General features: G+C 42.0%; 1 protein-coding gene across 2 annotated transcripts in view; it reads right to left on the bottom strand.

Moving 5' to 3' along the window:
- The window catches only part of LOC126401702 (solute carrier family 15 member 1-like), a 17,532-nt gene extending 4,941 nt beyond the window's left edge, over nucleotides 1–12,591 (bottom strand). Inside the window, exons 1-22 of one of the 2 annotated variants that reach the window (XM_050063120.1) lie at nucleotides 12,504–12,591; nucleotides 10,914–10,964; nucleotides 10,594–10,628; nucleotides 10,168–10,252; nucleotides 8,641–8,782; nucleotides 8,283–8,402; nucleotides 8,100–8,199; nucleotides 7,816–7,906; nucleotides 7,647–7,730; nucleotides 6,122–6,204; nucleotides 5,852–5,938; nucleotides 4,373–4,462; nucleotides 4,187–4,231; nucleotides 4,049–4,081; nucleotides 3,858–3,946; nucleotides 3,489–3,570; nucleotides 3,150–3,266; nucleotides 2,878–3,018; nucleotides 1,786–1,832; nucleotides 995–1,102; nucleotides 795–909; nucleotides 564–701 (exon numbers count right to left, since the gene is read on the bottom strand). In XM_050063120.1, the coding sequence (XP_049919077.1) occupies nucleotides 564–701; nucleotides 795–909; nucleotides 995–1,102; nucleotides 1,786–1,832; nucleotides 2,878–3,018; nucleotides 3,150–3,266; nucleotides 3,489–3,570; nucleotides 3,858–3,946; nucleotides 4,049–4,081; nucleotides 4,187–4,231; nucleotides 4,373–4,462; nucleotides 5,852–5,938; nucleotides 6,122–6,204; nucleotides 7,647–7,730; nucleotides 7,816–7,906; nucleotides 8,100–8,199; nucleotides 8,283–8,402; nucleotides 8,641–8,782; nucleotides 10,168–10,252; nucleotides 10,594–10,617 (1,821 nt within the window). In that variant the 5' untranslated portion in view covers nucleotides 10,618–10,628; nucleotides 10,914–10,964; nucleotides 12,504–12,591. Of the gene's footprint in view, nucleotides 1–563; nucleotides 702–794; nucleotides 910–994; nucleotides 1,103–1,785; nucleotides 1,833–2,877; nucleotides 3,019–3,149; nucleotides 3,267–3,488; nucleotides 3,571–3,857; nucleotides 3,947–4,048; nucleotides 4,082–4,186; nucleotides 4,232–4,372; nucleotides 4,463–5,851; nucleotides 5,939–6,121; nucleotides 6,205–7,646; nucleotides 7,731–7,815; nucleotides 7,907–8,099; nucleotides 8,200–8,282; nucleotides 8,403–8,640; nucleotides 8,783–10,167; nucleotides 10,253–10,593; nucleotides 10,629–10,913; nucleotides 11,717–12,503 lie in introns of both variants that reach the window. The other variant, XM_050063121.1, reaches the window with a different exon arrangement.
- Between the last annotated feature and the right edge of the window lie 424 nt (nucleotides 12,592–13,015).

Below are 13,015 nucleotides of genomic sequence, written 5' to 3'. Positions count from 1 at the left end.
GTGTGTGTGTGGTGGTGTGTGTGTGTGTGTGTGTGTGTGTGTGAGCGTGCACACACGAGTGTACGTGTGTGTGATTTTGTGCATCTGTCTGTTCACACATCTCGCAAACCACTGGACCAATCAGTCCAATATGATGTGTGCACATGTGTGACTGTATGCTCAAGGACCTCTCCTGGCTGTGGCTATTCACAATTTTTTACTGAATATGTCACACCGTCATTAACTGCTGACTCCTCACTCCTTTCAACCGGCGTGCAAGTTTACTGGAAATTGGCTCGACTAAAGACACAAGCCTTAGGGTCTGCTGCAGGACACATTTTGGCCTTTGTCGTGCCTCAAAACCTGACATTCATAGAAATGTTTAGTCTTACTTTAAACCGGAGCATCTGCAGATGAATTCTTTGTCCAATCCACTAAAGTTAAGAGATTAATTAGTCCCCGTTTTTGTTATCATCGCTGCCATCTTAACTGTAAGGGAGCTGGGATGGACAATTTCACAGTGCACTTTTGTAGTTATTTGCGTTTTCAGTTGTTGTCAGATATGTAAGGAGAGCACACTCTACCTGTGAGTAGGAGAACTCCAGGCCGGTGACAGAAAAGACCACCTCTCCTGCAGTGATGAGGAAATACTGAGGAATCTGCCAGGCCATGTGGAAGGTGTTGGGCTTGATGTCCATCACTGGATGGATGTTCTGTTCACACTACAGGACATAAAGCAGCCAAGTACCAAGATGTGTAACTTCAGTCAAAAACATTTAAGCTACATTGAGACTCAAAATGAATTCTTGAATTACATTTTGTCCAAATGTGAAAGTTGGCGGGATGATCACGGTGAAGGAGCTGCCGAAGCCCAGCTCTTGACTGTAGACACACTCTTGTCCAGTAGTACTCTTGATCAGGAACTTTGCTCTGATACAACAAGAAAACACCCATCAGAGCATTGACTTTTCGCCAGTGTAACTGTATGTGAAATACATAACGAAATCAGCCTTACAGTCCCCGTGGTACCCCAACATATTTTGACATGTTGTTGGTGGTGATCTCCCCAAAGTCCTGGTCACCCACTGTTACATTCAAAAGTGAGTCATAGCCATTCAAAAATCTGGGGAAGAAGAATTCAGAACAAAATAGGTGAGACAGTGTTAAAGTGAGACTATGAAACATTTGAAACTAGATTAAACACATTCTTCCTCTTACAAATGAAAAGTTGAATTTATAATCAGGAATTCGAACCCTTGCTCAATTCATACATGTCAATATTTTCTCACAATGTTGTGATCTCCACATAACCAGCTTAGTTATGTCCCTAACGGCCATCTAAAGCAGTGGTTCACAACCTGGAGGTCAGGACCCCCAAGCTGTCCCAAGCGAAACCTGAGGGCAATGGTGCCCCCAAAAACTTTTCATAGGGGTGACCACATGGGGCCACTGGAAAATCTTGGGGTGACACACCAAAATCAATAGCCATAACTACATTTCAGGAATTCTATTGTGCTGTTTAATTATATAGGCTAGTTAAAAACTATGTCAGTATGAAGGTTAAAGAATCGCATGGAGATATACTTTGGTTTCTTATTTTACAGTTAATATTACTACTCATCTGATGCACACAGACTAATGCCAGTATAGTTAGCATTTTGAGCTCCACATCAATCATGTGTTCTGTATCTATACATGTTGGGTGGTTCATTGTTCTGCAAATAGGCTGCTTGTCCTTTTCCTGAAAAAGACAAATATACAGCTTTAAATGTAAAGCAGCACGCTTTATAACATTGTGAAACTTGCCTGATATCATTAGCGCCCTGTTCTGGCTTGGTTTTGATGTCCATGAACTGGAGATAGAAAGATACTTTAGAGCCTCCACATCTTTGTACTTTGAGTTATATTTTATTAATCCAAGATAAAGAAACACACACTACAAACGTAATTACAGTCCAACTGAGATAACATTTAGACATCCCTTGTCGCAGTCAAATAATGCGACGTGTTTTTTAAATGTTTTGTTTGATTGACAGCAGCTGGCAGGCTGAGCTCCAGCAGGGGAACAAGAGACAGAGTGAACAAACTCATGCATCAGCTTACAAACCATGGAAGACCAGAGTGAACAAACTCATGCATCAGCTTACAAACCATGGAAGACAGGGTTTTATTAGCAGTGTCATTGACGTTCACACCAGCAACCTGACCTGTGTGACATTTGCAGGTATGCTTACGTGCTGCTTTATGTGCCGCAGCTGAGCACCTAATGAGTTATCTAGCCTTGCATAGCACACTGAGTGAAATGCAGTACTTTTTTTTTTTTAGCTGAGAGACGTCTTTATTCTAAACCAAACAAAAAAAAACACAACAACAACAAAAAATTAAAAACATTCAAAAAGGAATAGATTCAAATTCGATAAAATGCTTTTGGACCACTTCCCAAGTTGTTAAATAATCCATCCATCTTCTAACCGCTTCATCCTCTTGAGGGTCGTGGGGGGGGCGCTGGAGCCTATCCCAGCTGATATTGGGCGAGAGGCAGGGTACACCCTGGACAGGTTGCCAGACTATTGCAGGGCTGACACATAGAGACAGACAACCATTCACACTCACATTCACACCTACGGACAATTTAGAGTCATCAATTAACCTAATCCCCAATCTGCATGTCTTTGGACTGTGGGAGGAAGCCGGAGTGCCCGGAGAGAACCCACGCTGACACGGGGAGAACATGCAAACTCCTCACAGAAGGGCTCCCACACCCGGGATCGAACCAGGAACCCTCTTGCTGTGAGGCGACAGTGCTAACCACCACACCACCTTGCCGCCTTGTTAAATAATAATAATAATTATTAAAAAATAGAACTTCAGTTGGACTTAATCTGGCAGTGTACTCACCCCTAAAGGCTGGAGTAGAGGCCCATCCTGAATGATGACTACAGTGCTACGATTACCATCCACTAAACCAGTTGGGTAAGTGACATTTACCCCTAGATTCAGTAGAAATGGATCATCAAAGGTCAGGTAATCATCATTGGCCTGCAGGACAAAAGAAAAGTCAGTATGAAAATGTTCTCCCACTTTTAGTGGGTGGTGACTTAAAGACCTTCTTAATTTTAGTACATGTGGATAACGAGTGTCTGTGCGCTGTCTCGTGCTGACTGGAGTACCGTGTAAGGCTTCAAGGTGAACTCGTTGGTTCCAGCTTTGACATCCAGCGATCTGTCCAGCACGTTGATGAACTTTGCTTGGCCAACAGTGCTTGATGGGAACTTAGGCAGGGTTTTCTAGAAGAGAAATGGAACTGTGTGTGTGAAATGGGTTTCATACCCTAATCTGCATTGAAGTTGCCTAATGTATGTTTTTATGTGTGTTACACATATTCCATCAACGTGCCAGGGACTGCAGATGAAAATTAGCCTGTATGGCTCAATCTGGCACATTTACGTGACTTAAGTGATCATGTTAATTAATGTGCACTGTCCCTTTCCAAATAAATATAAACTCACATCAATTTGTATCTGGACCAGGGCAGCACAAACAAATGCAAGCGCAGCAATGAACATCCCAACAGTCATCCTCCTTAACGGACTGCAAAACAAACACACGCACAGACACACACATTTAAACATTTGAGTTTATATCCCTACACCATATTAAATCACACGGAACAATGGTTCCAGGAGGCTAAAACAGTATCTGTAACTTCATTTTATCTCCCGACTTGGTGGTTATAAGGATGGGCAGATTATCAAACAATGGGCATTTTAAAAGCTGCTAAACAAAGAAAAAAATGAATACATAGAAAGTTTGCAAAATGACCTAGACTCCAGTAATATTTTCCATCACACAGAAACAAAACAGGAAAATAAACTCACGTGAAGTTTAATTTGCACTTGGCAATCAGCGGGTAGATCAAACTGTTCATGACTGGCACCAAAACCAGGATCAAGATAGGGTTGACAGTCTGTTAAGAAGGAGAGTTACTCTTTTAGGGCTCTTTTCAAGCACAAGCATCAAGAAACATCCCAACAAAGTAAGTAAAATATAATCAACACAAGTGTTTTACCTGCATCTGATCAGGCTGGATTATAAGAAGTCCCTGTTGAAGAAAAAAAGGGAGGGAGGGAGACAGAATCTCAAATTAAAAAACAGTCTATGGTTTGTACTCACAAGGTTTGTCATAGGAAAACAATAAAACACTTACAAAGTCACCGTCCATGGTGGTTGCCTGGAGGGTCCATCTGGAGCCCTGTAGAGGAGACACAGCTCTCCTTTAGTCTGTCTTTGGATTCTTTTGGTGCACATCTGGGTGTCCATTATCTATGTCCTTTTATATTGCTATTGATCACAGCTACATACAGTAAGTGTCGAGGAGAAAATTGGTGATTACCTGCTGTTCATAGAGAGCCCAGAACATTGGCAGAGGGGTGTAGAGGAACAGCACCTTCAGCACCATCTTCACACGAGCAATCAGGAGTTTCTGGAGCCAAACATGGACAAGGGTGGAAAACACAGAATTGATGGAATGCCAGCAATACCAGAGAGAGGGGATATATGCAGAGAATGTGGGACCTATGGATACTTCAAAACCCACAATCAAGACTAACTAAGAAACATCTGGTAGCGCAATGTTTCAACATTCCTAACCGCCAACTACTATCACAACTAAAGATCAATGAAATATTTCAACAATGTTACGGCAAGGGGGAGCCAGGATGACAGGTCAATGGGGGGGATGTCATCATCACCCCCACAATCCAAGATTGGGTGCCAGATACAAACAGCCTCAATGTAAGAGCAGCTGACCTGAGAAGGAAGATCTTGAGCAACTGGAAACCGGGAGCCTCAGACGAATTCCGAAGCTGAGTTGCCAAGTACCTTCAGATGATCTGCTAGAAGATGTAAATGCGGCCCTGAATGCCATTCCTAAAAAGATCATCACTACAGACCAAATACAGATAACATGTCTCTGCATAACATGGAAGTTCCTGTCAGGCATCATTGTGACATATCATAGCGTCACAACTAGGCATACGGTCCAATACCTGAGCGAAAGGAAGCCAATCACCAGCTACTGGTCGACAGAGCAATCGCAATCGCCCGAGACTGCAAGAGCAGGAAGACCAACCTGTGCACTGCCTGGACTGACTACGACTCAATGCCACACACGGATACTGGAATGTCTGGGACTATACAAGATCAACAGGACACTAACGGCCCTCATAAAGAACTCCATGAGAATGTGGAAGACGACCCTGGAGGCCAACTCAAAGCCGATTGCCCAAGTCACCATCAAATGCGGCATATACTAAGGGGATGCACTGTCACCACTGCTGCTCTGCATTGGCCTGAATCCCCTCAGTCAGATCATAAAGAAGACTGGCCATGGATACCGATTCGGAAGTGGGACCACAAACAGCCACCTGCTCTACGTGGATGACATCAAGCTGTATGGCAAGAATGAGCAAGAAATCGACTCATTGATTCACACCACCAGGATGGTGGCTGGATGGTATCAAAGGGAGGCAAGATGATCAGAATTGTAGGAGTTGACCTACCAGAGGGCAACATAGGAGATATCCAGGACAGCTACAAGTACCTTGGGATCCCGCATGCTAATGAAATAATGAGGAGGCCACAAGGATTGCTCTGTTGACCAGTAGCTGGTGCTTGGCTCCTCTGGTGTAACTGCCAATTTTTTCTGTACCTCACTCATGTATTGGACCATATGCCTAGTTATATTAGCCGCTATGATGCCTGACAGGAGCTTCTATGTTGTGCAGTGACAGGTTATCAGTCATCTGTAGTTGAATGGGAGATATATAGAGATAGAGATAGAGATAGATAGATGGATGTATAATGCTCTTACATCGTATTTCTCCTCAGCCCAGTCCATCCAGTGGGCTCTCTTCGGGTACTCAGGAGCACGATGCCTAAAGCGGCTCTTGATAGCAAACTACAGATGGTAGAGAGGACAGGTTGATGAGAATTTTTCAGTGACTGAAAAACAATTTGCTACTTAAACTATACTCAAAGTTTATAAAAATTCCTCGGTTCTATTTAAAACCATTGTACTCCATTTTCAAAACAAAAAACCCTTTTGGAATAACAAAATGTTCACCTTTGAGGACCCACTTACCCCGATGCATTTGCAGACTTTGACCAAGATGTTGCCCTGAGGGGCGTTCTTAGTGTACATCCCACTTCCAACAATGAACACAACTGCAGACACACACCAAATATATATTTTAACATTTGACTACTTGTCAAAGAGTAACAAAGTAATCAGGAAATAAAGGAGGGCATCGTTAGAAAGCACTAAATGTTCACGGTATCACTAATAAAACACATTTTATAGAGGGTAATATAGAGTTTATAATGAACTAGTTTGAAAATTAATTATTTCTGAGTTGACATAGTAATAAGCCATCAGTTAAAAAAACACAACCTGACAATCCAGAAGCTGTCCTCACATATGGATTATTTATTATCTATAAAAACATTTAATAAATAAATTCTTAAAAGGGGCATTTCAACTATTTAGCATTGTATTTTCATTAAGCTGACTTAAAAGATCTATCTACATGTATACAGATATATTTGAAAACATCTGTTTTCCACAATGTTTTGGCCTCTAGTTCACACAAAAACAGTTTTAGATTTTTCAAGAATCCAGCTACTCTTTATCCGTGTGGACATGTAAAATTGAGTATTTGGGAAACTAATACATCATCTCCTCAATTTGTGCATGCCCGTTGTTGCTTTGTGTTTATGTTGAGCATATTATAAAATGAGTATACGTTACAAACAACAACAATGGTGAACTACTGATCTGCTAACGTTTTGTTAACACTGCCTAGTGAAATGACTACTTTACCCTTAAACTTATTATTGCTGAATCACTTCACGGATGGATGAATGGATGAATGAATTTCTGCCAGAAACAACGGTTTTGGATCAGGCCCAGTTGAATCAGCAGATGATTTGACACTTTGAGAGTGGGACTGTTGCCAATGAGGAATGGAAGGAAAACTTTTGCATGTCCAGATCATTATTCGTATGTTTGATTAATCTCCTTTGTCCCTTTATCAAACATGAGTCAACAGTTTTAAGATCTCCAGTTCTATTTTCAATAAGGCAACGTTAGCCTGTTTACTTTACTACCTTTGTGACGAGGGGAGACTGCTGAAGACAGCCAATGCCGGCGAGTGTTTGAAGTAATTTTTGCACACTAGTGTGGACAGAGATATTTCATAAACCAAAGTTCATGTGGACAAAATTCTTTTTTAAAAGAGAGGGGAAAAATATCTGTTTTCAACAATACCTGTACATGTGTAGACAGGCCCTTAGTCCCCAGTGTTTCTAAAGATCTATGAATACTGGATCCTACAAGTACTGTAATGTGCTGAGAAACTCCAGTTTCTAACGCAGACTCTGTTAGAAATTTGTCTCCCAGCCCAAGCTGACAAAACCTTGATGACATAACTGTGACATCATCAGAATTTTTTTTTTTAAGACTTGACAAAGCTCCTGCAGAGCCACATAAGATATTACTGTACTGTACTGTACTGTGGCTTAGTAGTAGCTGACCAACAAATGTAAAAGTTGTTGAATACCCTTCAAATGTCCTGAGAGATGGTAAAAAAAACTAAATGAATGCTTACTCAGAGCTACCACCGTTAGAGCAGCGGGGACACCAAAGGCCAGTGGGTAGCACTTCTGCTGGGTGTGAATACCGCACTCCTGAGCTGGAAACCACAGCACACACAGTTTTAAAACTTCAACACCTGAGTCAGCGATGTATTCTATGCTCTGTGATCAACGTCAGGGAACCTCTGAGGATGGGGGTGATGACAGTGGACAACAGAGTACCAGCATTGATGGACAGGTAGAAGATGGAGAAGAAAGTGCTTCTCTGTTTCTCCTGTTGGACACAGGGAGATTAAACAAGTCCTGGACAAAAAAATAAACCAGAAATTACAGGTAACAATAAGCCCTCCAGTTTTTATTACAGGACTCTTAAACCAGGTTTCATCAGACTAATTTGTCTTCTTTGCCATGTGTATACAGTGTGTGTGTGTGTGTGTGTGTGTGTGTGTGCTTGAGCGACATCTAACCTGATGGTCACCAAAGTGGTCTCCACCAAAGGCAGCCATGCACGGTTTGATGCCTCCTGAAGCCAGAGCAATAAGGAGCAAACCCACCATGGACAGGGATCTCAGATCGAAGCACAGATACAGTGTCACTACTATCTTTCTCCATTGTGTGTCTGCGCACAGTTCTGTGTGTGTTCAACTCACATGTGGAAGGTCATGTTGTTGGGGGTGCCATCCTTGTTTTTATCTGTGACATCATGGATAGCACTTACTGCCAAGACAATCTGTCCCAGCACATAAACAATGGACAGGTAAACAATAGTCCTGTGAAGAGGGAGGAGGAGGAGGAAGGAGCAAAGAGTAAAACAGGTGCGCAGATAAGATAGACAAGGGTCAAAAATCCAAGGATAAAATTTAACAGCCCATTCTGTGAGATATACTTTAACCCCAACTCTACTTCTCTATGTACTATAACAACATATAAAGCAAATTACAGTTGTATACTCATAATGCATGTCTGTATTTGGTTGTAGGTAAAAGAGTTGCTGGATTTAAAACTCACTTGAACTTGCCGAGCCATGAATCAGCCACTATGGCTCCCAGGATGGGTGTCAGGTAGCAGAGAGCCACAAAGGTATGGTAGATAGTGGTGGCAAAGTCATTATCCCATCTCAGGAAGTACTTGAAGTACAGCACGAGCACGGCTGCAGACGGGGAGGGAGACGGAGGAAAATAGGAGAAAGTAAAAATGATAATGCAGAAAAAGGTGGAAGTATTCACATCTTTTACGACAGTGTAAACATGATCCTATTACAAGTAGAAGAAAAGCTTACTCACATAAAAATATATAAGTATAATCAGCAGAATATTTCTTAAGTATTTCAAGTAAAAACTGTCACATTATTATAGCTTTTTCTATATATGTATGTTTTTTAAATATTGTTGGAAAGTTTCATATATTTTTTCAGTGGTGAAAAGTACAGAACATTAAAACCACTGACAGGTGAAGTGAATAACTTTGATTATTTTGTTCCAATGCATTGTTCTGCTGTGAAACCTTTGGTTCTGGCATTCAAGTGGATACCACCTGACATGTTCCACCCACTGACAAACCGTTGCAGACCAAGTACACCCCCCCCCCCTCAAAGCAACAGTACTCGCCAATGGCAGTGCCCCCCCCAGCAGGATAATGCATCATGCCACACTACAAAAACTGTTTAGAAATGGCCTGTGGAGCGTGACAAAAAGTTCAAGGTGTCGACCTGGCTTCTAAATTTCCCAGGTCCCAGTTTGCTCAAGGATTCTTGTGATGTGCTGATACCCCAGATGTAGCCCTAATCCAAGGTGGGGCCTCCTTGGATCGGACTTGGCTCTGACCTGTCGAGGCATGGACACAGGATCTCTGGGAGTGTCCTGCGGAGTCTGGCACCAGTGCGTTGGCGGAAGATCCATTAAGTCGAGTGGGTTGTGAGGTGGGTTAATGGCACATGCCACACATGCTCATTCAGATTGGGATCTGGGGAATTTGGAGGCCAGGTTGACACTTTGAGGGCTTTGTCGCATTCCTTGGGCCATTCCTGGGCGATGTTTGCAGTGTGGCATGGTGCATTATCCTGCTGGGGGGCCACTGCCATTGGGGAGTACTGTTGCCATGAGGGGGGGTACTTGGTCTGCAGTGGTGTTTGAGTGGGTGGAACATGTCAGTTGGTATCCACATGAATGCCAGAACCAATGGTTTCCCAGCAGAACAATACATTGGAACAAAATAATCAAAGTTATTCACTTCACCTGTCAGTGGTTTTAATGTTTTGGCTGATCAGTGTAACTAAGTTTTGAGGTACATGTACTTCACTTGAGTAATTTCATTTTATATTACTCTATACTTCCACCCCACTTCATTTCAGGGTATAAATTGCACTTTCTATTCCATCTCAGTACCTTCAAATTGTACTTAAATACAGTACTTGAGTAAATCTGGTTTACACCACTGGGTGCAGGTTAGGCAAAGACAGATGGCACAGCTTCATAATGTATGAATAAAACCATTTCAAGACTAAAAGTGCATGAGATCCAGATCAAACCCTCTCACCTCGCATGCCATAGTAGGAGAAACGTTCACAGAACACATTGACAACGATGAAAAAGATGCTTATTGGGAAGCCAAAAATAGTCGCCTGTTAGAGGAGAAAAGAAAAACTTCAGTGACTGAAAAAGGAGTTTGCAGGTTCTGCACAGCGCACTTACTGTGTTGTTTCACTGACATGTTGATAAGTTACTTATAAGACACCAAGAGTTAGGTGAAATACTCTTCAATCAACCACTTTCATTACCTGAACTGGATTTTTTTTCAGTGCCATGATGATGTGATTATAATTATTTATGAATTTTTAAATACTCATGGATGAGTGCATATTTTTTCCTCGTAAAAATTCAGTCCTGTTGGGTATCATGGCAGTGACCAATAAATAGGTGCAGTTTTAACGACTACAGACAGTGCATTAACGTTTAGACTTACACTCTTTTTCTTGGGCTTCCTCATCCCGTCTTTGTCTGCAGAAATGAAGTAACACATTATGCAAACTAACATTTTTTTCTGAGATAAAATACAAAAAAGTGAAATATGCAGATAAATATTGTTAAATGTGACAACTGGACATATTTAGCATGTTTGTGTAAATTTCTGCCGAATATTGTTTCAGTATTAGCTCAAGTGCATGAAGCAAATAACAATAATAATATAAACAAGTGTAATAAACAGAGAAAAGAAATCCCAAAATGTAAGGATGGGTCCCTGAGCTTCCAAGTCACAGGGTTCCCACACAAACTGGGACTCACCTGCAGTGGCTGCTGTGTGTGTCGACTTTAGGTCACTTCTCCAACTGAATCCTTCAGCAAAAAGACACAGAGAGACTTGTGACCCTTGTCCAGATCCAGGACACGAAGACCGTGCAGAGGCCTGGCCGGCTTCTTATGTAACCTCCCATCAACCCTCCTGCAACGCCCACTGATACTTAACTGTGGATCACTAGTAGTTACTTTACGACTCAGGGAACTCAGGTGCAATATGACTATCTTGCCTTACAGACAAAGAGGATTTAAAATTATTGGCGACACTGTTCACTGTGACCCAGTATTGTGGCTTCAGGACACTTGGATCACTACGGATGAGCATGTTGGAGATACTTTGTGGATTCAATTTTGTGTTCTTGGACGTTAGTCTGGGGCGCCGTCAGCCATTAGGTGTGCTAGCCGCTCCCCCCGCCGATCTCCGCAAGGGATGTGAGGACTCTAAAACTTCACCAGAGCGTTCCTCAGCATGAGGATGAGTAGATAATGGCTGAATTTTCATTTTTGGGTGCACTATCCCTTTAACTGAAACTCAATCAACACAACAAATAATGATCTTTTAAGGATACTCTAAATGCATTAAAATCAAAGAAAACTCATATTTCATGTACTCAGTTCCAACAGTTCAATGGAAGGATCAGGCTGATCCACATGCCTCTGTTCTCCAGGGGAAAAGCCATCTGTGAGCTGTGGCTACATTTAGTCTCTGGGAGAGGGAGGCAGGTAGGAGTGGCCAGGGATTTTCAGTGCTGTCAGGTGGAGGGGTGCTTGAGGATTTTCCACACCAGTAGCTGACAAAGTGTAGTAAAAGACTGTCAGCAAAGGCAAAACTGTTACTTCATACATCAATTAATAAAACTGATTAAAATAAAAAACACCTGCTGGAACATTCCACAGGTAAACATGTTAACTGGTAACAAATAGTAGTATCATTAATAGGTATGAAAGGGGCATCTGAAAAAGGCTCAGGGTGCTCACTTTTTGACAAACACTGTGTAAAAATTCAAGGTGGCTCATTGTCCATATATTATACTGTAAGAGATGAGGCACTTATATACTGGCATAATGTCAATGACTGTGACCTGTTCATTCCTTAACTGCAGCTTATGCTCGTTCATACAGGGCGGGCACAACGGACAGAGTAAACATTATGCACTGTAGCGGAGCTCATGCACTTGACCATATGATTTAATCCGTTATCCGGGCAGTGGAAACTCGCTTCCGGCGCCAAACAAACTCGGTCGGACTCCGCCTCGTAATATAATGAGAGTTCAACAGGCTGCACCTGCTGCTAGCTAGCACTTCAAATTATGTTGTTATCGTCGGCAAAAACGTTACAAACCTTAAACGAGTTGTCCCGGAGCGCCAATAAAGGTGGAGTTTGATATAACAAGTGGTATGCCAGCTAGCTAACAGCCTCCATGAAATACCGTAACATACGTCCAAATTGTGATGGCTAACGTTAACGGCTAAATCAAAGCAACTTAACCTTATCAGGCTAATTCACATTCCCAAACTGTAAACATTCTCATTAAAGCCCATTAAGATTATCATAAAGCTACTGTAAGAGATTCTTACCTAAAAGGTCCAGTGTTTAGAGTTTAGTGGTCTCCAGCAGTGAGGTTGCAGAAACTTCTCCGGTGTGCCAAGTGTGTAGGGTAACGACGGTAGAAAACGGGAATGACCCTATCTAGAGCCAGTGTTTGATTTGTCCGTTCTGGGCTACTGTAGAAACAACAAGGCGGACTCAATGGAAGAATTGCTTTAAATGTATATATAAATAGCTTTTTATTAGGTCATAAAGACACAAAGTTATTGTTTTAGGGTAATTATAAACCAATAAAAACATAGTTATGAATATTAACTAACATTTCTGCCGACAGATGCCCCTAAATCATACACACTGGACCTTCAAGGCATGCAGACAGTCATTTACTGACCTCATTCAACTGCCTGTGACTCTGTCCTTACAGACCCAGATTCGCCCATGATACTATCATCTGTTAACCATGTAGCCCCTGTTGGTTTTCTGTGCATCTCACAACTTTCCCTGTCTTTTGTTGCCCCTGTCCCAACTACTCTCATTTTCA

This window comes from Epinephelus moara, chromosome 15 (assembly GCF_006386435.1).
Source record: "Epinephelus moara isolate mb chromosome 15, YSFRI_EMoa_1.0, whole genome shotgun sequence".
Lineage (NCBI taxonomy): Eukaryota > Metazoa > Chordata > Actinopteri > Perciformes > Serranidae > Epinephelus > Epinephelus moara.
This window is presented reverse-complemented; position numbering and strand designations above follow the sequence as displayed.